This window comes from Tasmannia lanceolata, unplaced genomic scaffold (assembly GCF_043159265.1).
Source record: "Tasmannia lanceolata isolate RefF3 unplaced genomic scaffold, GAP_Taslan_0.1 ptg000012l, whole genome shotgun sequence".
NCBI classification, from domain to species: domain Eukaryota; kingdom Viridiplantae; phylum Streptophyta; class Magnoliopsida; order Canellales; family Winteraceae; genus Tasmannia; species Tasmannia lanceolata.
Genome location: NW_027518689.1, coordinates 23,556,767 through 23,582,780, shown reverse-complemented (window position 1 = coordinate 23,582,780; position 26,014 = coordinate 23,556,767). Strand labels below are relative to the sequence as shown.

Here is a 26,014-nt window from a genome sequence, read left to right as displayed (position 1 = left end):
ACTTTATAAAGTTAGTATTGCGAAAGGTTTAAAGCCCATGCAAGCCAAGTTGGAGACCGTTAGACATTTTCTAGTTTTAGACTTTCCAAAACTCATTTTGGAAACTAGAGTTTCTAAGTTTTAGAATTGCTAAAACTTGTGTGGGCTTGCATTATAGCAACCTTCCTTGATTTGGGTAATCCATTAACTCTGGAAACGTTTTGGAAGGCAAGTTGACTCAAATAATTGTTTCTAAACTTGTGCCTAAAGATCCAAATAATTTTGCACTCAATTTACAAGCTTTATGAGAGCTCTTTACCTATTTAAAGAGGCTCTTGGTCCCTCTTCCTACCATCACAACAAGAGAGTTCATCAAGAGAGAAATAACTCACTTTGAGAGAGGTTTCCGATTAAGCATAGTAGTGTGTGAAGGAAGAGAAGAACAAGGGGCATTTCTGGGCTGATTTGGTGCTCAGAAAAGCGAAGAACGTCGCCGGATTACAGGCTTCAAGAGATTGGCCATCGTGAAAGGTATTTCTAATTCATCTCATTAGAATTGAGTTTTTCTTTGATTTGAATGCCCAAGATCCATAGGGATCTTTAAGTTAATGTTTAAATAACATTTCTTACACTAGAACATTGATGTTCACATTTATTTTGCAGAAAATCTATTAGCTGCAGTGGATCTGAACCAAGAACCTACAAAACTAACCATTTACAGTTTTATTCATCGCTAGCTCTAGTTCAGTAACTCGGCGAGCTTCTACTTCATTTTGAAGTTAGTTGTCGTGAGATTAAACCTACCGAAAGTCAGTGTTTTTGCGAAAATTATTCTTACTCAACAGTTCTGTGCAGCAGGATCGTGAGTGAACCTGAGATTGGTTGTACTATCATAACAGAAGTGGGTTATTAGATCCGATTCCATTTTCAATTAGTACTCAGATCCGTGTGATATCAAGTTCAGATTCAGTTTCTCTAGACTAAAATAGTAGTCTCAGTTAGTTCTTACATAAATTCAACAATGATTATAACGCAACGTACTCCAATGTCTCATTGTAGAGACAATTTTACACAGTTTCAACATCATTATAACTCTAGCGCCGAAAGTGGCGTTACATTTTGGTCTTTCATGACTCTATTTATAAATTATCAGCGCCCTACATTTTGGTCTTTCATGACTCTATTTATAAATTGTCAAACTATAAACACTCACCTAAGATCCGGATTTCATTCCTTTCAGAAACTGTCACCAGACCCATCTCTCCCTCTCTCTCTCTACATATTTACCACTGATCAATTTCTGAAAGAGGGTCGATTATTTACGATCCAGAAAATGTTAGCAGTGTTCGACAAATCTATAGCGAAATGCCCGGAAGGGCTTCAGAGTCCTCACTCCAGACTGGATTCTTCAGGAGGAGATATGTCGTTAGTGGATCATTTTTCCTCATTGAATCCGGGAGCTGTAACAATGAACCTTGGCAATGCAGGTTCAATGGCCTACACCATTGAAAATCAGAACCCTCTCCTTCCTAGGTATAAATGTCCTGATCTATATTCTCATTTTTTTTTCTTTTGGAAATGATTAAGGTTTCACTGAAAAGACCCAATTGAGAATTTGTTTCTCTAATCGTTTCCTTTTATTCCTAATGTTACATACTTTCTTTCATGGTTTTTTTTTCGTTTCAATGTGTTTATTTTTGTACTAGTCAGGGTCCAGTCAAGTCAAATGCTACTGTCCCACATGACACTCCCATCTTATTTTGTATTGATTTCTCCTCATATAAATAACTTGTGGGTTTTATAATTTTTTATTGGATGAGAAAACTGAAACCCAATATCTCATTGTTTCTTCTTTATTTCCTTTTTATGAATGGCCTATATCTATTCAAATTGATCTGTTTGTTTTTTTTCCCCTTTATATATGTTGATTGGGAAAGGGCAATGTATTTTCTTTTTCTTGTTTCCTTCAACTGAAATAAAGATAATTTTTTGTTATTTTCTTTAATTTGTTCATAGATTATTTGTGGACATCATTTAATTATTCCAGGTTCATCTACTGGAAAAGCCCCAATTTCACTTGCCCCTTCTATTTTTTTTTTTTGAATGGTAAATAATTGATTTCACATCAAAAAAAAATAAAATGGTAAAGAGTTGATTATAAAGAATAAAGAATTGAGGGATTAACCGGGCGATTGAGATGACCAATGTACAACCGAAATGAAGTAGAAAAACCGAAAATACGCCAGAATGCTCATAAAGGGTGGGGGAGGATCAAACACTTCCAATGCCGCCGTGGAGGCTTCCTCCCTCGCTAGCCTATCCGCCGACCTTACGTGGTGCAAAGAGATTGAGGGTCTCTCCACTCGATCCAAGATCTCATCAATCCATGGAGCAAACCTCCAAGGCAAGGGGAGAGTCCCTTTTAACCATTTGATCACGTTGACTGAATCCCCTTCCACAAAATAATTGATTATAAAGAATAAAGAATTGAGGGATAAGCCAGGTGATTGAGATGATCAATGTACAACCGAAATGAAGAAGAAAAACCCAAAATACATCAAAATGCTCATATATATATATATATATATATATATATATATATATATATATATATATATATATATATATATATATATATATATATATATATAGAGAGAGAGAGAGAGAGAGAGAGAGAGAGAGAGAGAGAGAGAGAGAGAGAGAGCACTTTCCTCACTAGCCTATTCGCCGACCTTACGTGGTGCAAAGAGACTCGATCCAAGATCTCATCAATGTTCCAACATATGCTCGCTTGTTCCTTCTCAGTAAAAGGCTAAAAGCATTCTTGTGGTGCTTGGGAGGATTGAAAGAGGAACTAAAGACAAAGGAGAATGGATCAGATTGAATCAGAGATCAGGAGAGTTCTCCAGGACTATCACAAGATCATCTCCAATGTCCGGAGCGAGGAGGCAAAAATCGACGGATTGAACAAGAACTCTTGGAGGATCAGATTCGCGTCTCCGAGTCGGGAGATCTGGAGATGTAGAGAATGCAGAATTTGCTAAGTCACCAGTTGACGCTGATTTCTAGGGCATCGTCACGGACTGAACTTCTTAGGGTGCTTCACCAGGATCTCTTGTTCCTTTTTTATTCGGAGAAAGCATCTTCAGCAAGCAGATGGCACAGGTGGTTCAGGTGCCAATATTTTGCCTAATGCATCTCTTAGCTCCGGATTATCAAGTGGCGCTGATGATAACGTTCGATTCCCGAATGATTGTTCGATGCCTGCCTCTATGGATATTATGAGACTGAAAAATGGCCGTGATAGTTTAAAAGAATGGAAGCCAGGGGATGGTTTGGGGTCCGAAAATGGAGGTAATACAAGAGCAATGGAGACTCAGATGGTTGATGCTAACAAAAACTTCAAATCCTCTGAAGGCTCATCAGGAATTAGCGCTCCACTATCTCTTGAATCCATAAGGAATGCTAATCATAGCCTTTGTGGGAGAATCCGATGTGGGTGGTCTGGGGATCTGCCTGCCCTGGAGCCGTGGCTTCGATCTCGGTGTGGATCAAAGTCTCCTCTATACTTATACTTGATTAACATACTGGAAGTCATGATCTTTCTGCCGGAAGGGAGGAATATCCAGGAAGTCCGGGATAAATGTGTTAGAAGGGTCGTAACCCTCGGGCAAAATCCCTATGCGCAGCGGAATAAGAAATAGTGTAGAACAAAATTTTCTGAAGATTTTGCCCTTTATCCAGGATTCCTAGGGACTAGTTGATTTTATGATGACAAAATAAATACAAATATAATGTCAAAATACCTTATTCGTGATCGCAGAATTGATCATCTGCTTGATCTATTCCTCGAATCGCCGCGCGCAATCTAATCGCCGTGAACGCCACAAGTTGATCCGATGGGATCCTTTCGCACAAGGGAATGATAACAACAATTGTTCTCTTCCTTATGCTGATCTAAATCAGTTGTTTAGAGAGGGAATACTTTTTCTTTTATTGGAGCTTTAGTGTATGTCAAATTACCTTGAAGTCGTAGTTTAAAATAGAAGATGAGAGAGAAGAGAACAATGGGCGAATTAAGCTTGGAATATTTTTTCCTCAAAATTCCAGCAGCTTCGGTACTCCAAAGATTCGTCAGACACACCTTTATAAAGGGTAATTCGATCACTAAAAATCCAATTTTTGTTTCAATATAAAACCATGCAAAATTAGTAAACCATCTCTATTACATATGCCATGCATGAGGTAATGATTACTTTTTTGAAACTCTTCACATGACGTTAGAATTATTTCTCCCATGCTGGGCGTGAATTCCAATAAAGGAATATGGCAAGTTGCCATAAAATCTATTTTCTAATTAAAAGATTCTTGTCTCTTTCTCTTTCCATGCATATATATATATATATATATATATATATATACATTCCTTTCTCATCTTTTATTCCACACAAAGCAACAGATCCACAATTCGTTTGCACTAATTGAAATACCTAAAATGGGCTGTGCGTGTATGAATGGGACCCACCCAATTTGCCACTATATTTATATCCAAATAATGTCCATTCTAATATTATATCCAATAAAGCTCCATTATTTAATTCCTTTAATGTCTTTAGTTAACATTTAACTAATCTAAGTATTTATATTAAATACTTTAGTATATACATATTACTCCTATGTATATCTTTCCCTTTCAAATGTCACGAACTAGTTTGCGTGTGCGACTCTATAAATGTTGGACCCGTATCCAATGGATACATATGGGTCAAACGAGTAGTGAGTGGGATCGTTGCAGGGGTTCAACGGTAGATCCTGCATAACCGAATAAGCTGGCTCTATTGCGATCTTCCTCCGTAGTCTACGCTACAATCGCATTGAGTCAGTGGCCTCCATCGAGGCGTAACTCTGAAGATTAACCGTTAAACCATCTTACCCCAAACCACATCCAATATGTGCAAGTCCCTTCTCCAATCCTCATCCACTGAGTTGGGTCCTACGGAGGGTGGACTATGTTTACCCCCTGGGCCCACTCTTGGTATACCATTTAGTCACGCAGTTTTGACCCGCAGATGCATTTGTAAAACCTTTTATCAAATCCACCTGGCCAGGTAATATCACAGGTCTACTGCTCTTGACAAAAAAAACTGTAGATGATCCCCAATAATTTGGGCGGAGAATCCCATGTCGGTTATCCTTATTAATCTCGTAGGTTTGTCAAACATTCCAGTACTACTCTTAAGTGATACCTAGTGGAACCACTGTTAGATAGACCAAGAAAGAAAGACGTGCCCCACAGACTAATATGATCCCTCAGGTCCAAGGACATGTAAAGGGTCCTGTTTGGTAGAATAACCTTACTATCTCCTGTCCACAGGCTAATCTAATGTGATCCTGTTCAGTGCACGATCCCATCGTCGCACCCACTCTTCTAGCTTAGGGTCAACTACCCGAGTGACTGAGATAAGCCACTCCATGACACGTGCATGTAGGCTAGATTGGAGTTAGTTGTATACAGGAGAAGATGTCCAATCTTGTCCCCAACTATGAACTTATAAGGTCTGCAAGGAATCAGAATTCCATATCTCCTTGCTTCCTGAGATCTGTGAATCTCTAAGCATGGCATTCCTACTTTGCTACCTAAGGATAAATATGTGTCAATATCACAAGCACATCTCTCATATTTAAATAATAATACCCAATATTGTCATGAAATAAAAACTTTATTGATATTCAATCAATTTACACTGGTTTTTAGGGCACTAACTCTAACAAAATGGAGCAAGGCAACAAACTCTCCATTTATGGAATTAACATCGTGTGAATCAAAGTTTGGAAAGAAGCTAAAACCAGATTGGTGGAGTATCTCCGGGATTCCGGCTCACGCATGGTGTCTGCGAAATTTCTTGGATATTGGAAGGAAAATAAGATATGTTCAGAGAGCGGATTCCTCATGCAATGCAGGAAGAGGTTACAAGATTGCTAGGATTCAAACTCTGACGAAAGGCAAATGCCCGGAACTTGTTCACTTTCCGGTAACCATTGATAAGGAAGTTTTCTTGATTAGAGCTTTAAGGGAAGAAAATTCAGGCTCCTCAATGGAAGATGATCCCCGGAATGCCGATGAAATGGATTCAAAGTCGGCAAAAGAAGGTAGTGAGGGTGAAACTTTAGGGGATTATTTGATTGAGAGTGTGGAGGAGGATATTCTCGCTGCCAGAAACGGTAATGAGCTGGAGAGGACGACGACTCACGTTAGCGAAGCTGCTGTTAATTCGGCGCAAGGTATCAAGGGGTTTGAAATTCAAAATGATGAAATGATAGATGCCCCCTTTGCCGGCTGTGTCAGTGGTCGGTTACCTACTACTGGCCGTATTATAGGTGGGAGATGTCGTATGAGTGAAGCAATGGAGAGTGCTTTCTTAATATCAACGCCTTACCGCCACGTGTCAATGCTAAGAGAGAATATCCTGAGGAATATCTTGGAGGATCTGGACTCTCCCTCCTCAGATATATTCAAGGATCCAAAATCTGTGTTGCGCCTCAGATGTAGGGCCCTCAATAGGGCGCTTCTTGGGAACATCAAATCTCGTCTTAATCACAGCCAGGTTGATGAGGGTTCAATGGATAAGGTCATGGATGATGAGCTTGTTGCTATGAATGCTATGGATGACGATCTCAACTCACTATATAAGAATGATGTTGTTTGCACCCGAAAGACTTTCATGGAGATCGAAAATAGGGATTGAGCCGGTAAACATAAAACAAAAACCTTGGGAAAAGGAAAAAGGAAGCACAAAGCCTTACAACACGCGAAGGTTAGAGGGTATTGTGGGAGGGGCACTTTGTTTCTTAAAAGAAGATCATAATCTGGAAGATTAGGGGTTTGGGGACAGAGAGGAAGAAGAAGATGGCGGCAAAGGACATCTGCCATAGGAGAAAACCTGACATTTTTTGATATCATTGAATCTAAATTTTGGGGCTAGCGGAGAATTATCAATGAGATTTGGGGTCTAAACAATCATCAATGGTGCTCATAAGATGCAGTTGGATCCGTTGGGGGTATTATTGCTGTCTGGAAGGAGGATTTATTCCGATTAGATGAGCAAATGATTTCGGGTATCAAGGACCTTGTTCGCGAAATCAGATTGATGATAGCACTAGGAGGAGGTCGGCAAATGTGATTGTAGACTGCCTGGCCAAAGAAGGTGCTTTTCCTGGAGGTCACGAGGTTCTTTATTGCACCTGATAGGGAGGATCATTGAATTGTTTAGGGGGTTGTAATTACTAAATGGGTGTTATTATCATGGATATTGGGGACAATTTCTAGAAAGGTTGCAGAATTTGAAATTTTAGTGTTTTTGTTTTGGACTGGTGAATGTAAAGAGGATGGTAAAGGGGGAATAGTTTTGGATTTTGTTTTAGGGCCCTGGAGTTATCTCCTAGGTCCTCATACGATGTAGTTCATGGGGGACTCCTAGTCCCTTCTTCATGTAATTCTCGTATGAATTATCAATATATCTCTGTCAATTTTCAAAAAAAGAAGAAGAAGATCTCATCAATCCATGGAGCAAACCTCCAAGGGAAGGGGAGAGTCCCTGTTAACCATTTTATCACGTTGACTGAATCCCCTTCCACAATGACCTGATTAAGGATGCTATGATCAATCAACCTTATTCCTTGTTGAACGACTCTACTCTATGCCTCTTGGAGTTTGCATGCCCAATGGGGCCTGAGAACACCCAACTTATGCTGCCTCCATGATCCTGAAGAAGCCCACCCACTCCTATCGGCATAGGGTTCCCCATGCTAGAGCCATCGAAGTTTATCTTGTAGTAACCTTCTATAGGCGGGTTCCATAACCGTGCCATTGACTGCCTCCGCTCTCTACTAAAGCACACATCCTTCCACCCCCGCCATAAATCGTGTGTTAAGACGAATCTGAAGGTAGAGAGGGTCCTAACTCATGCAACAGTCACCGCAATAACCTTGATGAAAAGGTAACGAGGAGCCTTTACTAGACCCCTAAACACCCTTGCATTCCTTTCTTTCGATAACACCCAAATCGTAGTGAGCAATGATACATTCCAGAAGATTCTGCGTCGTTTCCGCCAAGGAGAATATATTCCACTGACTCTCCATGAGGTTAGACAGCTTGGACGGGAACACCCATTCTATACCAAATCTACATAGAATTTTACTCTACACATACCTTGTTGTTCAGCAATGAAGGAACATGTGGTCTACTAATTTTTCCGCCTCTACGCATTGTGCACAATGATCGATGATGCACATACGCTGATTTGGAAGTTGATCCACTGTAAAGATTTTATCCAGGATTGCAGTCTAGGAGAAAGCGCCCCTTTTATTTCTTCAATCTCTTTTCCAATAATTTCTCATTACCTTCTTGGTTTTCAGTTTATAGATTTATGGCACATTATTAAAATCATAAAATCTCAACTTGTGAAATTTCTTCTGTCTTTCTAATTCCGTTATCAGTGTTATTTTGCATTCTTCTGTCGACGTTTTCATGCAAACAACCAGATCTGGAATACTGTATTTCTTCTTTTCTCTTCTTTTGTCCCATTTGATTAATTTATTTAATTTTCCTTTCACTTTTTTCGTACTTCTCCCGTTTTTGTAGGCTAAAATATCAAATGAAAATTCCATCTATTGTGTTTTTCTCATCTGTTGCTAGACCAAGAAAAATTATGTTTTCTTTGATGGTTATTAGGTAGCTAAGAAGTTTTTCCCTAGGCAAACAGCTAAAGGATCTACTATCATGTTTATTCAATGGCAAGACCCTGATACTAAATTTCTCAGAAAAAATGGATTCGAAATAATCTCTTTGTCAGTTAATTTCTAATATATAATAATTTATTTACCATTCAGAAAAATAAATAAATAATAATTTATACCATTTCATTTTATTTTATTGTGAGATTGATTGCAATTTTAACAATTCTATGCTCTGTTCTTTTGCAGACTATTTGCTGCTTTGCACGATATATTTTGCGTATTTCAGGGGCATATTGAGAATATTACTCTCCTGAAACAACAGTATGGATTGAACAAGGCTGCAAATGAAGTCACCATCATAATAGAAGCTTACAGAACTTTGAGAGATAGAGGGCCTTATCCTGCAGACCAAGTCGTGAGAGATCTCAATGGAAAATTCGCATTTATTCTGTTTGATAGCTCATCAAAAGCCACTTTTATTGCTGCTGTAAGTTCATATTGGTGTTTTTCTGCGTCTTAAGATTATTTTTTTTCATGTCTTGATTTTAGAGGTCATACCTCACCACAATCTTGATGGTGTATGCCGCTATTGTGCGTCTCTGTGCAGGAGTGCATTGTGTCTGTGTATGTTTGCGTGTCTGTCTGTAGCTGTTTATTGAGGAGTATGTAATTGATCTTATGTATTTGGCATTGGGATCTTTGTCATTCCCTGTTTTTGTTTTAAGTGAAATATGTTTTTTCTTTTTTGCTACCATAACCATCAATTAGCAAAAAACATACTATAGTCTATACCCTATGATGTTTTGTTTTGAGCTAGGAGATCTCCCGATGCAAATGTAATTAGGATGAGGATGCTTCTTCTGAACGAACATTTTTTTAAGTTAAAATTTTATTAAAACAGAACATAGCACAGACGGGGACCCAAACCCCCCCCCCCCTCCCCCCCCAACAAAAAAAAAAAGCCAAATGTTTACCACGCTACTCTTGTTTCTCATAAACGTTGATGATCTCGACATCCTCCTTCCCGTCTTTCTTTTGCCAGTTTATCAGCTTTTTCGTTGACAGACCTCTTCATGTGCTGAAATTGTGGCCCAATTTTCTGTACTAGATCCCTGATTTCTGAAATGATGCCTGCTATCTTCCAAAGTTCCCTAGCTCTGTTTGTAGCCCAGCCCATATAGTCCAGGTCATGACATTAGTTGAGTCTCTTCAGTGATTAGCGGGTCATACCTTACATCTACGTACCATCTTAAGCCCTAAAGAAGAGCCCTCATTAGCATCACAAAACCCTATTGGGCCGGAGAACCACATCAATAATCTACCACTAGAATCTTTGAGAATGACCCCATTACCCACTCATTTGGGTTCTTTATGGAAAATTGACTCATGCAGTTTTTTGAAGTGATAAATGAAGTTCACCATGTTTCGATACCTTAAATGTTCATGCAATATGTTTTGTTATTGTACTTACTAGTTACCAACATGTAACCTATAAACTGCCAATTGGTGGATCAAACTAGTGGGAAATTCAAAAAAACAATATTCCACCATGAGAAATTTTAATTGCTTGTTATCACTAGTAAAATGACAAGTGATTGGTCTCCATAGTTTGTGCTATTCTCAATATCTCTCTCTCTAAAACTTATGTTTAATTCTTTCTCATTAACTTAGGATGCTGATGGGAGTGTTCCCATCTTCTGTGGAAAGGATTTTGAGTGTTATCTTGTTCTCTCAGAAAATGCAGTGATTTTGTGCTATTCTCAATACATCTCTCTCTAAAAATTTATATTTCATTCTTTCTCTAACTTAGGATGCTGATGGGAGTGTTCCCTTCTTCTGGGGAACCGATTTTGAAGGTCATCTTGTTCTCTCAGACAATGCAGAGATCATAAAGAAGGGTTGTGGGAAATCATTTGCACCATTTCCGATAGGTATTGTACAAATTGACAGGAATTGCAGCATGATGAATCCGATGTAGACCATGTTTCGCAACTAACCCTTCTCTTAAAGCTTATTATTCATTCTGTTCTGTTCTTTTCTTAGGCTGCTTCTTCACTACCTCTGGTGGATTACAGAGTTTTGAGCATCCTCTCAAAGAACTAAAGCCAATGCCAAGGGTTGACAGTGAAGGCCAGGTGTGTGGTGCAAATTATAAGGTTGACACCGAATCTAAGAAGGATTCAGGCATGCCTAGAGTTGGGAGTGCTGCAAATTGGTCTTCGCAATACTAGCCCGTTTACATCATCAAGAAAGGCTTCCTTATTACTTCACCTTGGTTTATTATTTCTATGTTTTTCTCTATCAACATCATCTCTTGTATCTGTCTAGGTGACTTTGCTGCTTTTCCATTACTGGAATTCTGATATTATGATTTGTTTTAATTATGATCTCTTATTGTATGAATTTTGATGCCTGTGGTCCCTGTTGGGATTGCAGGAAAAATAATTGTGGCAAATTTTTGCAAGGAATTTTTTCTGTTTCCAGGATATAGAAGGAACTGACATGATTATGGCTAATTAGAGGAATATCATTATAAATTGAATGTGTACTAAAACAATGGAAATAGAGGAAATTATGGAAAAGGTTTTCTTTTCCTAACTTTCCAAAAAAATTCCTGCTAACCAAACAGGGCCTTAGATATTGGTTTTCCACAACTCTGGGCATCCCCCTTAGACCTCTCTTTTGATTGCAAGGATTTTCTAAAGATGTTTGGATTAGAAAAACTTAGCCTGAATTTAGTGCTATCTCGTTCAAAAGTGCGGAGTGGGGAATTTGAATGAAGCTGTTAAGGTCTCAGCCTATTCTGGGGATGACCATGAAATGAATCAATTCGGGCAGCATATCTGGATTCGATGATAAGAATAATGATTTTGGTTTGGGTAACTGTTGAAGAAGGGCTTTGATATAATAAAACTTTTAGGGAAATGATATATCTGCCCCTTTTGATCACTAGGAACACCCCCTGTCAGTCAATCAGTGACTAAAGAGGGGCTGTTGTACTTATGTCGGAAGAATTCAATGCCCTTTATTGCCACAAACACTGACAGGGGGTGTTCCTAGTGATCAAAAGGGGCGGATATATCACTGCCCAACTTTTAACTGCAGTACGGGCACGAGTATAAGGCATTTCACAGACAGGCCGTTGCATGAGAGAGCAGCCACCTCAGAGAATAAGACAAAATTTGTTGAAAAGTGAGCCTATGTGGCTGCTCTCTCATGCAACAGCCAGTCCGCAAAATTCCTTCTGCGATCGTCCCTAGCAAACCCTTTATCCTTTATATACTAAACTTAATAAATATAAAAAATATAAGAGGGATTCGCCTAAGCCCTTGGATTGCAGGAGAGACATTTCTTGTTAAAAAAAATCTACTTTTAGGAATTTTTTTTCGTTTCCACGATTTATAATAGTTATGGCTTATCTAGAGGGATGTCATTATAAATTCAAGGACCCTTTAAATAAAACCTGCACTACTGCGGTGCAAATTACATTTTTTTTTTTCATTTGGAATCATACAAATGAGTTAGAGTCTGTTTGCTTGCACCGGAGTACGGAAAATGAGTAGAGAACCTTATTCTTGCCCTTTATTTCTCCTCAACCTCGAGTATAGAACCTTATTTTTGCTTCACCACAAAAGCCCTCCTAGGGCCCCTAAGAGAAAACCCCTCTTGCCTTGCCCTAGCCTTCTCTCCTCGCTACATTTTCCCTTCTTCTTCCAACCCTCTCTTTCATATAATAACCTTATATGTAAAGAGAACACATCCCACTTAAAAGGGCCAAGTGGGACCCACTCCAAGAATTAAATAGAACCGGTGATTTTGTATCACCATCTCAACATGGATCTCCATATCCATGCTGAGAAAGATGATTAGAAAAAGAGATGATTAATGGTTTCGTTGTCTGACCTGCAGAGTGGGCAAGATGTGTCCCTGCTCGTGCCAAGAGCTCCTTCCCTTCTCTCTTTTACTTGTGCATTGATTTTATCTTCCTCTATTAATTGTTAAATTTGTTCTTTAGTTTTGATTTTTATTAAATCTCTAAAAAGAGCAAAAATTTTATACACCCAATTCACCCCCCCTCTTGAGTTGCCACCACATGGGCTATTTTCACTCAGTTTCTTGTAATGATATAGGAGTACATCCAGCCACACAGTCTGAATTAAGAGTGGTGCTAGATTATGTAATTAAAACCTTATCTATGAGTCTTATCTTCTAGAAGTCTTGAGTTGGTTTCTTGTGTTTGTTATCTTTCTTTTGTTCTCATCTTTAATTGGACGTGAGACGTAGTTGTCTATTCTGTAGGAAGAGGAGTTTAGCTAGTTTAATCGTGTGAAGTAAGGACTCTGAAAACCGTGTAGTTGTGGGTGCTGCACGTATGGACAGTAGAAATTTTTTTGAAGTGTGTTTTCTGGTTGTTTTTAACAATTAGAGATAAAATAAAGAAGTAGTTGGTGTTCTAAAAAAAAAACAAAAAACAAACAACAAACCTCTCCTATTCTCTTTCTCCATTTTTGTTTTTTTCTGCTCTTAAAATCAACACAAACAAAGAGATAGGGGAACTCTTGGCTTGGAGATTGTTCGCCTAAACTTCTTATTGAAAGATTCTGCTTTCTTTATCGGAATGATATTCCTTTTCTATCCTTTCCCTCAACCAAAGTCCTTTCCTCTAGTGGACCACATTTCCTTTCTTTACAGCCTTGTCGCTTTCTTTGCTTCTGCGTGGATCCCCCAACAATTCAGACCTTCTTTCCTTGTTGATGTTTTGGAAAGAAATTGTTAATTGAATGGTGGCAAGAAAGAGGTTGTAAATTTCGTTTCAGCACTTTTCTTTATAGAACTGTCCTCAAAATGAGACCATATATTATAAGTATTATTTGGCATTTGGGCTAGAAAACAGTAAGTATTATGTCAATAGTGCATGAGGCTACTAGCGCCATTGAAGAAACTGAAAGCACTGACATAAACAAGTGTTGTTCTGAACTGTGTCGCTGCTTGATTAAAGTCCTTTGAATGCCAAGTATTCTAATTGAATTGAATTGAATTGAATTCTCATTGACTATCTTTGGTATACTAATTGTAGTTGAAATATTATTGTTGGATGTTGGAATAGTATGATGTTTTGTGAAGAAGCTTTCTATTGTTAGAGTATGTTCAAAATAAAAATGTTTTAAAAAGGTTTTATAAAGAAATGTGTATTTTATTTGAAAAGTGAGTGCTTTTTGACGGAGATGAAAAAAATGCTATGGGAAGAGCATGCAACACAATCCCACATTGGAAAGTAAAAATGTTAGAGAAGGGTTAAAAAATAGAAGACAAAGCTGGGACCGTGCAACTATTAAAACATGGTTGTGCAGATATCATTTCCCTAAATTTATTATGATATCCCTTTAAATAAAACCAAGTCAATTCATTCTAAAACTTCTACAGGAAAGTAATTTTTTTCAGAAAAGTTTATCCTGCAACTCAATCAGGGCCTAAAGCCAGAGAGATTTCTTTTGTCTTAGCCAATCAGAGATTTTGGATTACAAATAGCGAATCTCTTGCATCCTCTTTGCCAATACGTGAGAGTTCATGTTGATGAAGCCAGGTGTCCCCGTTGGCCTACTCTACCAAAACATTGGAAAATTCTATTCGCTAAAGACAAAAAAAAAACAATTTACTAACTTAAATAATTAGAACAAAAGCTTGACTATACTATTAAATTCTATTTAACATCAAAATTACTAGAAAAACAAACAAAGTAGAAACGTTATTGTAGAAAGTAGTTGTGATTACCTTATCTCCATTCAAGTAGGTTAAAAAAAGATTCTAGGACGGCTATGGAAACCTTGGACTCTCTCCCCCTTTGACCAGTCTTTGCATTGTGAGCTTATATATGTTGTTTTCAATTGTCTTTTATTTACCATCTTGATCGATGGGTTTATAATTTATTAAGATAATTCGTTGCCATACACAAAAAAAAGATTCTAATGAAATTTTTTAGGAAATGATATTCCCCCCCTCTGACTGATAAAATCCCTCCTTTTAACATTATTCGTTAAGTTTTAAAGGTAAAGAAAAACGTTAAAGGGGGTGAATTTATCCTCAAGTAGTGAACCATTCTCACATAAACCGGTAGGTGGGTGGGGGTGGCATTTCCCAAATTTTTTGTCATTATGATGTCATCTCAATTGTTTTAGGGCAGTGATAAATCGACCCCCATAGATCTTAAATCTACCCTCATATAGAGCTGGGCTGAGAGAGAGAGAGAAGTGATAAATCGACCCCTTTTGATTACTTTGGACACCCAGCAGCAGTATATCAATGACAGCAGAGGGGCTGATGTCCTTCACATCAGGAGAATTCAATGGGGATGATTGCCACGTATGCTGCTGCTGGGTGTCCCTAGTAATCAAAGGGACGGATATATCACTTCCCTTTAAGATATTAGGGTGTTGATTTATCACTGTCCTTGTTTTATCTGCAGCCCGACGGTTATAAAATGCTAAAAGATATGGTGCATATGGAAACACTGCATCCACAATTTCATCTCAAATGGAAAATCCAATAAGAGAAGTAGCTCCAGTTGTGGTGGTGATGGTCCCTCTACCAGCACAAGGCCACCTTAACCAGCTCCTTCACTTCTCTCGTCATATATCAGCCCACGGCATTCCGGTGCACTTTGTGAGCTCAGCCACCCACAACACCCAAGCCAAGATCAGAGTCCAGGGTTGGGACCCGATTACCATCTCCAACATCCACTTCCATGACCTTCCTCTTCCTCCTTACGCGGTTCCAGCACCTGACCCTAAAGCTCCTACCAAGTTCCCGGACCACCTCCAGCCCATCTTCGAAGCCGCTTTACACCTCCGTCAACCCTTCGCTGCTCTTCTCCAGTCATTGTCTTCGACCGCCCACCGTGTTGCTGTTGTCCATGATACTCTCATGTCATTCGCCGCGCAAGAATCCACCACCCTCCCAAACGCCGAATCTTACATCTTCCATTGCACCTCTGCCTTTACCAATCTCTTTATGATAATTGCATTCCTTAAGAAGTTTAGTGGTCTAAATGTAAGTGTCTCTCAAACCAGCTACCTTCCCTCTCTCTCGATCGAAGGATGTTTCAGTGATCGATTCTTGGAATTCGTAGGTTCCCAAGCTGGGATGACAGACATTGACGTGGGTGAAATCTACAACACGTGTCGAGCGGTAGAAGCTGAGTTTCTCGAACTCCCCACTCAGCCACCTTTCCTTGGCAATCGAAAAATGAGATCATTGGCTGTGGGGCCTCTACATCCGATCAATCTCCATGGTCAAGATGGTTCACCTTCACGACGACGACATGAATGCTTGGAATGGCTTGATAAACAACCAGCGCAATCGGTGCTTTACATCTCGTTCGGGAGCAATTCATTTTTAACCGAGGAAGAGATTTTGGGGCTGGCAATGGGATTGAAACACAGTGATCAACGATTTGTTTGGGTCCTAAGAGAAGCGGATAGAGGAGACATATTCGCAGAAGAGAAGAGTGAGAAGAAAGGTGAAAACTATCAATTGCCGGAGAATTACGAGGAAGGGTTGGAAGGGGTGGGGATGGTGGTGAGAGACTGGGCCCCACAGTTGGAGATCCTGGCCCACAAGTCAATAGGGGGTTTCTTGAGCCACTGTGGTTGGAATTCTTGCATTGAGAGCATGAGCATGGGGGTTCCAATTGCAACATGGCCAATGCACTCTGACCAGCCGTGGAACGCGATGCTGATCACAGAGGTGTTGAAGATTGGCGTCCCTGTAATGGATTGGGCCAGGCGGGGAGAGACACCGTCGTCCACTATTGTGGAAGCGGCGGTTCGGCGTTTGATGGAGTCAGAGGAAGGAAAGGATATGAGAAGGAAGGCTGAAGAGTTGGGTAGGGCCATTCGTGAGGCCTGGTTGGAAGGTGGGAGCTCTAGAGAGGATCTAGACTTCTTCATTGCCCATATATCCAGATAAATATTAGTTTCTTTTGTTAAGCTGTTTTTTTTTCAATATTTTCTTCTTTCAATTCAGTGGATTTCCTTCTTTTTATGCGTTAATTGTCACGCCCCAAACCGAGATCACGGACTAGGCACGTGACAATGCCACATACCCACGAGGTTTGATCCTATAGGCATGCAAGGCTAGTGTCACGTGGCCATTTCGTCCAGCGCTGTTCGCATGGCCTATGGCCCGTGACTTGGTCTATCAATGTAATATGTAAGACTCATGCCTATGTACATGTTGTAGTGAGGACGAAGTTGGTATTAAAATCCAACCCCGCTCGTCTTGTTGCGTCTTGGAAAGTCGTTGTTTATAGCACCTTTGGTCGCCACTGGTGGTTAAGTGGGTTGGTTGCTAAAGCTCTTTACCCTGAGATCTTGGTTGGCCATCGAGTGGTTCATTGCTAGTGCATATCCTAGCAGGGATTCCATTCTAGTCAACGGGTGATCGGGGACCCTTAGGAGTTGTAGACCTTTTGGCATGATCCTATTGTAACTTGTTCTAGAATCATCAATAAAGCTTAACATTTTGCCTACTCGTGTGCCCTATTGCTTTGTGTGTGTTTGAAAACTTAGCACTCCATTTGTGTTTGTTTTGTAGGTTTGATCCTCATAACTTTGCTAGGCTTACTTGCTTGTTGTGAGGCAACGCAAGTGCCGCACGGACCTCAATCCCAAACCAAAGGTCCGTGACAGTTGGTATCAGAGCCGAAGTTCCTACCTACATTCAGAAATGGCGAAGAAGAATGCTACCCAAACACTTCCTCCGGAGTCTAGTCAGGTCCGTGATGATCAAGAACCAATACCGGTGCGAAGTACAAGAGAACGGATTGCTGGTGTTGAGGAAAGGGTGACAGCGGTAGAGCAACAACAGTTTAATCTTGCCGAGTTGACAGAAGGCCTTGGTGTGGAGACCAAGGGCATGATAGAAGAGGTGGAAGAGCGAGTCCACGCTCTTGCTGAGTTATTGAATCAGGCCACGATGGAGGATCTTTGAAAGCAAGTTGAGACCCTCACTGGCCAGGTGAATTTACTCATGAGGACCATCGGTAATGGCATAGGTGGTCACAGTGATGGACAGGGTAGCAGGGTACGAGTGCCTGAGCCACGATGCTATGCCGGTGCCCGTGATGCTAAGGAGTTACAGAACTTCTTGTTCGATATAGAACAATTTTTTCGTGCAACACATCTTGATGAGGAGGCCAAAGTCACTACGGCCAGCATGTACCTCAGTGATGATGCCAAATTGTGGTGGCGAACCCGTTATGAAGAGATTGAAGCGGGACGATGTATTATTGACAGTTGGGAAGACATGAAGCGAGAACTTAAGGCACAATTCATGCCTGAGAATGTGGAGTTCATTGCCCGAAAGAACCTACGGCGCCTTCAACAAACCGGGTCGATTCGAGAATATGTGAAGAAATTTTCAGCTCTCATGCTTGATATAAAGAGCATGTCAGAGGAGGACAAGCTATTTCAATTTATGGAGGGACTAAAGCCTTGGTCCCAGACAGAGCTCCGAAGAAGAGGAGTTCAGAACCTTGCCACGGCAATGAGCGAAGCAGAAAAGTTATTTGATCATGTGGGGGATGACGCAACAAACAGGAAGAAAGACTTCAACAACAAGCCATCTAGCAGCTTCAACAGGCCTCCCAGCAACATGAATACCTCTAGGCGGTCTTTTAGTAGCACAAAAGGAAGAATCCAGGGTTCGGGGGGTGATAGGAGAACCTATCCTAGAGAAGGGTCCAGACAATACAATGAGGCACCAACTCCTGCGTCACAGGGGCCGTGCTTCATATGCACCGGTCCACATTACACTCAGTTTTGCCCAAAAAAGGGGTCTGTCAATGCTTTGCTAGCTTCAACTTCCTCACCCCACGCTCAGAGCGAAGAGGAAGAAGATGAGGAGGAACCAAAGATGACAGCTCTAAGCCTGTGCAGTGCTATCAAGGGACAAGGTGCCAAGAAAATTCTTTCTAAGGGAGTCCCATCCAAAGGCTTGATGTACATTGAAGCATGCATCAATGGAAAGATGACTCGGGCTATGATCGATACAGGTGCTACACACAACTTTGTCTCGGAACAAGAGGCAAAACGTTTGGCGTTGAAGCTCGAAAAAGATGATTGGAAAATGAAGGCAGTAAACTCAGAGGCCCGCCCCGTCACTGGGAAAGCAAGGAGTGTACCAATCAAGATTGGGGAATGGTCTGGAACAACCAATCTCATGGCAGTACCCTTAGATGATTTTCGTGTCATCTTGGGGATAGAATTCTTGAACCAGGCCAAAGCAGTTCCAATGCCCTACTTAAACTCCTTATGTATGTTTGGAGAAAAAGCACCTTGTATGATTTCTGCCACTAGACAAGAGAGGAAAGACGTCGAACACTTAACGGCCCTTCAACTGAACAAGGGTTTAAAGAAAGGGGATCTGTGGACCCCGATCCAGAGAGGACGAGTGAGGCGAGGGGACAGGCCCCTGCACCGTCCTCTGGATCATCCACGATGTGAAGGAGAGCTCTGCCAAGGAACTCTCAAAACGGATGCCACCCTCATTGCATAGCACGAGTGGCGATATAAAAAGAAAGGGATATGTCTTGATTCGGAACCGAGGTTCGAAACCGAGACATACCCAAAATAAACTCAGAGTCGCCATCCATGGATAGGCCATGGAACCCTAAAATCAAATCCTCTGTGCAATGGATAACCAGAAATATATATGGGTTCGTGCCTGGTTACGAATGGGGAAGGTCTGAGAGCACCCCCAATTCGCCCGAGTGCAAGCACTTGGTCTCTTATGCCATTTTCATTAATTCCAAAGAAGTTTGAGTAAAAATCATGTGAAATGGGAACAATCCTCAGGAATCGTCTACCTAAGCATGCATTTCCTGAGAATGGAGAAATAAACACGTAAAATGAAATGAAAAATGTGTCACCTAAGCAAAGCTAGGTTATGAGTGACATGCCTAATGGGTGTCTAAGTTTCTGGTGGACACGCACATGCAAGCTACAACCAAAGGTATAGTATCAGTACAAGAAAGTAAGAAAACATATCAAAACATGAGACACAAATCTATGCTATGTATGACGGGACAAGACAAGTCCTAACTCTAATGCAGGACTGGACTCGGACCAGAATGGCCATCCATCCTAGCTGCGCTACGTATCCCGGCCTCGGGAAGAATCGGAGCCCACGTAGTTCGATGCCCTATTCTAAATTATGATGCCTAAGACATCTAGCCCTCTATCCTAGACTCGATCTAAAAGACCGAACCAGTTATTAAAGCTTCTTGTATGATTATTAAAATTCCAGTGAATTGTGGATTTTAGGACACCCTATATGCCCTAACTAATGCAAGTTGATTAGCCTTAGGCTAATGCAGGTGGTTCCTACAATCCTATGTGTAACTAGGCTGTGCAACCTAATGAAAACCACGGGCTGACTATATGCCTAGTCTAGCCATCGGTTCGACTAAATGTCTAACCGATCGACTCGAGGCCTCCTAACTCTAGGGACACTCACACGACAGGACATACCATATCAATACAAATCAAGACAAACTCCTAACTCTAGAACACAACCTAAACAGCTAGGACATACTCCTAACTCTAGAGGAAGATCTTTTTGAAAATGGTTTGAATATTTTTGTAACTTTGAAAGATTTAAAATTTTTATTTTTAAAGGTTTGGCTGGACTTGGGATGTGGATCCCAAGCTGCACTACGTACCTCGTGGAAGAGGATCAAGCCAACGTAGTTCGAAACAAACTCTCATAATTACTGATTCTAAAACACTCAACACTTTAGGCTTTTTAAGGTTTTTCAGTTGTTTTTCATATTTTTAAAGTTTTTCAAAAGTTTTTAAAGTAAAGAGTTTTCACCCTTTTGGTCAAAGACCTAAGGGAAAACACAAAGCAAAACCCTAGGACCAAACCTTAGGGCAAATAGGGGAAACCCCTAAACAAGGCAAACTAGACTATCGATGACAACAAAAATGATCTATGATCTCAAAAAGCAAAGCTATAATGAGACTGGGCTAGTCTCCAAAGAAGAAGAAATGACAACAAGACTATGGAGAAACTCCTTACTAACAGCACTCAAGAAGACAAATGAGCCACAGGCTCTCTAATACTACAACTTAAAGGAGGAATGAGTCAAAGACTCCCAAATAACACCAACGGAAGAACCAACGAGTCAAAGACTCCCTGGTAATATCACAAAAGAACAAATGAGTCAAAGACTCTCTAATGATACCAACTAAGAAAACGAAGTGAGTCAAAGACTCTCGAAAAGAAATGGAAACACGAGTCAAAGACTCCAACAATACCAACTAAAAGATAAATGAGTCAAAGACTCTCTAAAAGAAAAGAAACACGAGTCAAAGACTCCACTAACACCAACTAAAGGATAAATGAGTCAAAGACTCTCTAAAAGAGATGAAAACACGAGTCAAAGACTCCACTAACACCAACTAAAGGATATATGAGTCAAAGATTCTCTAAAGGAAAAGAAAACACGAGTCAAAGACTCCACTGACAACAGCTAAAGACAGATGAGTCAAAAGACTCTCTAAAAGATATGGAAACGCGATCGAATCATATAATAGAAGATTGAAAATCTGTGATCAAGATGAGATGAGATAGCATAAGATCGCTTTCAACGGATGGATCATGAATGACTAATCCTATGAGATCTTTGGAAATGAATGGGATTTACATCCTAACCCCAAAGGAAAAGTTTTTTAATCTTCACACATTTTATCAGTGTTACCTGAAGGCATCAACCCTAACCCTAATCTAGCGGAGTGGAGAGAGGATCTCGACTCATGACTTTGTTTGTGTACCTAGGACCGATCGTAGCCATTGGAAGATGGACTACGGCCTAATCTAGACACAAATGGGTAGGATATCCTAAACTAGGCTCACACACGTGATGCACATGTGTTCGTATACTACATGCATGTGTGGGTTAATCTAGGGGTAAGGCCAAGAGTTCCCTTAGCGCGAATCCGTGTTCGATATACTGTACCAGTGTCCGGCGTATCAGTACGTGAACAAGAGATCCGTTTACGTACCATAAAGGTACTAGGCTAAGGGTGGAATGCTTCTCTAGCACAGAGGCACCAGGTGATGAAATCCCAGTCAACCATGCTAGATAACACTCCGGGTTCCTAAAATGGGACGTGTGTGCATGTGAGATGCAGGGGTTTAGATGAAAGTGATGTAAGTGTGTGCAATAAGTTCGCGCAATCTATGATGCCTTCAGGTTTTGTTAGATTAAGTTTGAGTAAATGTGATTTTATCAATGGATTTTATCAATTTTAATTTCGAATTTCGAATGTTGAAAATCACTTGGTAGTAATTAATTTCAAATTTTCAATGGATTGTATCAATTTTAAGCATATGAATGATTTTACAAGTGAAATTATTGCAAACGAATTCGAAATGAGTTGAAATTTCTACAGCAGCAAGATGGGAATGTATGTAGCTTAATAGATGAGTTTTGCAGATTTTTACATTAAATTCATATTTAATCTTGATTTAACAATTAAATGACCAGATTACCAAATTAACACAGAAACTACAAGAAATAGACATATAAATTCTATGAAATTTCTACAGAAATAAGATATCAATAAAATGAGCATGCGGTGAGAATTTCATAAATTATAAAGACTATTTACTACCGATTTCGGATTTTACAATTTTCAGACCAGATTAAGAATTAACACTACATCCCATATGAAAACAGATCCAAATCACTCGAAAATTTTACAGTAACAAGAAATATGGAAGATAAGACTACTGTAAAATTTTTAAGAATTTTAAGGGTGATTTGATGTCAGTAACAAGTCTCACAAAATCTGATAATTGTCAAAGAAAGCATTAAATAATATACCAAATAAACTCCAAAAATCCTTAAAAATTCATGGTAAAATGAATCAGTACCATATTAATTTCCCACGAAATTGCATTAAATTTGGAATCTGTTTGGTATATAATTTAATTTTTCTTCGTCAAAAGATGTTTTTTTGAAGAGTTTTCTATTTTTAAAACACAATTTGCGGAAAAAATCAGAAAAATTTGGAAAAATACAGAAATATTTTGAGAAAAATGCACCTACCTGTGGTGAAGATCTTGCCGCCGCCGATCCGATCCGCCGTCTTTCGCTTTCTCTTAGAGGGAAGGATTGGGAGGTGATTGGGAGAGATAATGGAAGAAGAATATAGGGAAAGGGATTGGAGGGAGTGATTGGAAGAGATAATGGAAGAGAAAAAGATAATGGAAGATAAATCTCTCCTTTTCTCCTCTTTTTTATGGATGGGAAGGAAGATATATATAGGGAGAGAAAGAGAGAGAGAGAGATGTGTTGGTGGAGAGCTCATCATGTTGTCCCTCTTAGTGGAGAATCCATCATCATTCTTCTTAGTGGAGGGCCCATCATGTTTCTTAGTGGAGAATCCATCATCATTCTTCTTAGTGGAGGGCCCATCATGTTTCTTAGTGGAGAATCCATCATCATTCTTCTTAGTGGAGGGCCCATCATGTTTCTTAGTGGAGAATCCATCATCATTCTTCTTAGTGGAGGGCCCATCATGTTTCTTAGTGGAGAATCCATCATTAGTGGGTTAATCTAGGGGTAAGGCCAAGAGTTCCCTTAGCGCGAATCCGTGTTCGATATACTGTACCAGTGTCCGGCGTATCAGTACGTGAACAAGAGATCCGTTTACGTACCATAAAGGTACTAGGCTAAGGGTGGAATGCTTCTCTAGCACAGAGGCACCAGGTGATGAAATCCCAGTCAACCATGCTAGATAACACTCCGGGTTCCTAAAATGGGACGTGTGTGCATGTGAGATGCAGGGGTTTAGATGAAAGTGATGTAAGTGTGTGCAATAAGTTCGCGCAATCTATGATGCCTTCAGGTTTTGTTAGATTAAGTTTGAGTAAATGTGATTTTATCAATGGATTTTATCAATTTTAATTTCGAATTTCGAATGTTGAAAATCACTTGGTAGTAATTAATTTCAAATTTTCAATGGATTGTATCAATTTTAAGCATATGAATGATTTTACAAGTGAAATTATTGCAAACGAATTCGAAATGAGTTGAAATTTCTACAGCAGCAAGATGGGAATGTATGTAGCTTAATAGATGAGTTTTGCAGATTTTTACATTAAATTCATATTTAATCTTGATTTAACAATTAAATGACCAGATTACCAAATTAACACAGAAACTACAAGAAATAGACATATAAATTCTATGAAATTTCTACAGAAATAAGATATCAATAAAATGAGCATGCGGTGAGAATTTCATAAATTATAAAGACTATTTACTACCGATTTCGGATTTTACAATTTTCAGACCAGATTAAGAATTAACACTACATCCCATATGAAAACAGATCCAAATCACTCGAAAACTTTACAGTAACAAGAAATATGGAAGATAAGACTACTGTAAAAATTTTAAGAATTTTAAGGGTGATTTGATGTCAGTAACAAGTCTCACAAAATCTGATAATTTTCAAAGAAAGCATTAAATAATATACCAAATAAACTCCAAAAATCCTTAAAAATTCATGGTAAAATGAATCAGTACCATATTAATTTCCCACGAAATTGCATTAAATTTGGAATCTGTTTGGTATATAATTTAATTTTTCTTCGTCAAAAGATGTTTTTTTGAAGAGTTTTCTATTTTTAAAACACAATTTGCGGAAAAAATCAGAAAAATTTGGAAAAATACAGAAATATTTTGAGAAAAATGCACCTACCTGTGGTGAAGATCTTGCCGCCGCCGATCCGATCCGCCGTCTTTCGCTTTCTCTTAGAGGGAAGGATTGGGAGGTGATTGGGAGAGATAATGGAAGAAGAATATAGGGAAAGGGATTGGAGGGAGTGATTGGAAGAGATAATGGAAGAGAAAAAGATAATGGAAGATAAATCTCTCCTTTTCTCCTCTTTTTTATGGATGGGAAGGAAGATATATATAGGGAGAGAAAGAGAGAGAGAGAGATGTGTTGGTGGAGAGCTCATCATGTTGTCCCTCTTAGTGGAGAATCCATCATCATTCTTCTTAGTGGAGGGCCCATCATGTTTCTTAGTGGAGAATCCATCATCATTCTTCTTAGTGGAGGGCCCATCATGTTTCTTAGTGGAGAATCCATCATCATTCTTCTTAGTGGAGGGCCCATCATGTTTCTTAGTGGAGAATCCATCATCATTCTTCTTAGTGGAGGGCCCATCATGTTTCTTAGTGGAGAATCCATCATTATTGTTCTTAGTGGAGGGCCCATCATGTTTCTTTAGTGGAGAATCCATCATTATTGTTCTTCATAAGAGGCCTCACAAGAGGCCCTACTGAGGCCCCACAATGTGGGCCCCACAACGCGGGCCCCACAACGTGGGCCCCACAATGTGGGCCCTCGGTTGATTCGAATTTTAAACAAATGTTCAATGCGGGCCCACCAAACGGGTCCAAATTCTCCCTCGCTTGGATTCTTATGAATAATCTCTCTCAACCTCTCACGGAAAAATGCGAAACATGGCGGAAATGATCGGATGGGGTTTCTCCCAAGCATAGCGAACTTGGGTCCGGTCAAAATGGGGTGTCTACAGGATCCCACCTTCGTGGCAACCTTAAAGATGGGAGAGGCACTGGTGGGGGAGATCCTCATTCCCCTAAGCATCAAAGATGTTATAGAAGAATTTAAAGATGTCATGCCTGAGAAGCTACCCAAGAAGCTGCCGCAAGTGAATATGGTACCCAAATAACGATAGATATGTAAAAAGCAGGTCCGATTACGCCTATTTCTAATCCTAAATGGAATGTAACGACGTAGGGATGGAGAGTTCGATCCTGGTTCAGGATGAACGCTGGCGGCATGCTTAACACATGCAAGTCGGACGGGAAGTGGTGTTTCCAGTGGCGGACGGGTGATGGAAAGGGACGACTAATTTCACTGTGGCGCCCCTAGACGATTTCAAGGTTGTCTTAGGGATAGAGTTCTTGGAACCAACCAAAGCCGTCCCTATGCCATACTTTGGCTCGAACAACTAAATTAAAGAAAGGTCTTTAATTAGATTCTCAATACTCAATACCAGAACAAAATAAGTCATTAGCAAGTCCCTTGATTTCAAGAACTATCGCGAGGAAGTGAATTGAGTGAAATAGGGCCAGGCAGTCCCTTGAGTTTAATAGCGCGCGCAAGTCCCTTGAGTGAAAGACATTCAGTGAAATTCGAATTCAAAGCAGTGGATACCTTGGATATCTTGTAATCTAGTAATTCCCGTTCGTTCC

At 39.9% G+C, this 26,014-nt stretch overlaps 2 protein-coding genes across 2 annotated transcripts; both read left to right on the top strand.

Annotated features, from left to right (window-relative positions):
* Positions 1-1,158: 1,158 nt before the first annotated feature.
* LOC143887123 (stem-specific protein TSJT1-like) lies at positions 1,159-11,208 on the top strand. The gene is made up of 4 exons (XM_077391232.1): positions 1,159-1,512; positions 8,962-9,202; positions 10,526-10,646; positions 10,759-11,208. Exons 1-4 carry the CDS (start codon positions 1,313-1,315, stop codon positions 10,944-10,946), a joined length of 750 nt encoding a protein of 249 aa, XP_077247347.1. The 5' UTR covers positions 1,159-1,312; the 3' UTR covers positions 10,947-11,208.
* A 3,977-nt stretch (positions 11,209-15,185) lies between these two features.
* Positions 15,186-17,236, top strand: LOC143887122 (zeatin O-glucosyltransferase-like). The gene has a single exon (XM_077391231.1). It carries the CDS (start codon positions 15,247-15,249, stop codon positions 16,678-16,680), a length of 1,434 nt encoding a protein of 477 aa, XP_077247346.1. The 5' UTR covers positions 15,186-15,246; the 3' UTR covers positions 16,681-17,236.
* The last annotated feature ends 8,778 nt before the right edge of the window (positions 17,237-26,014 follow it).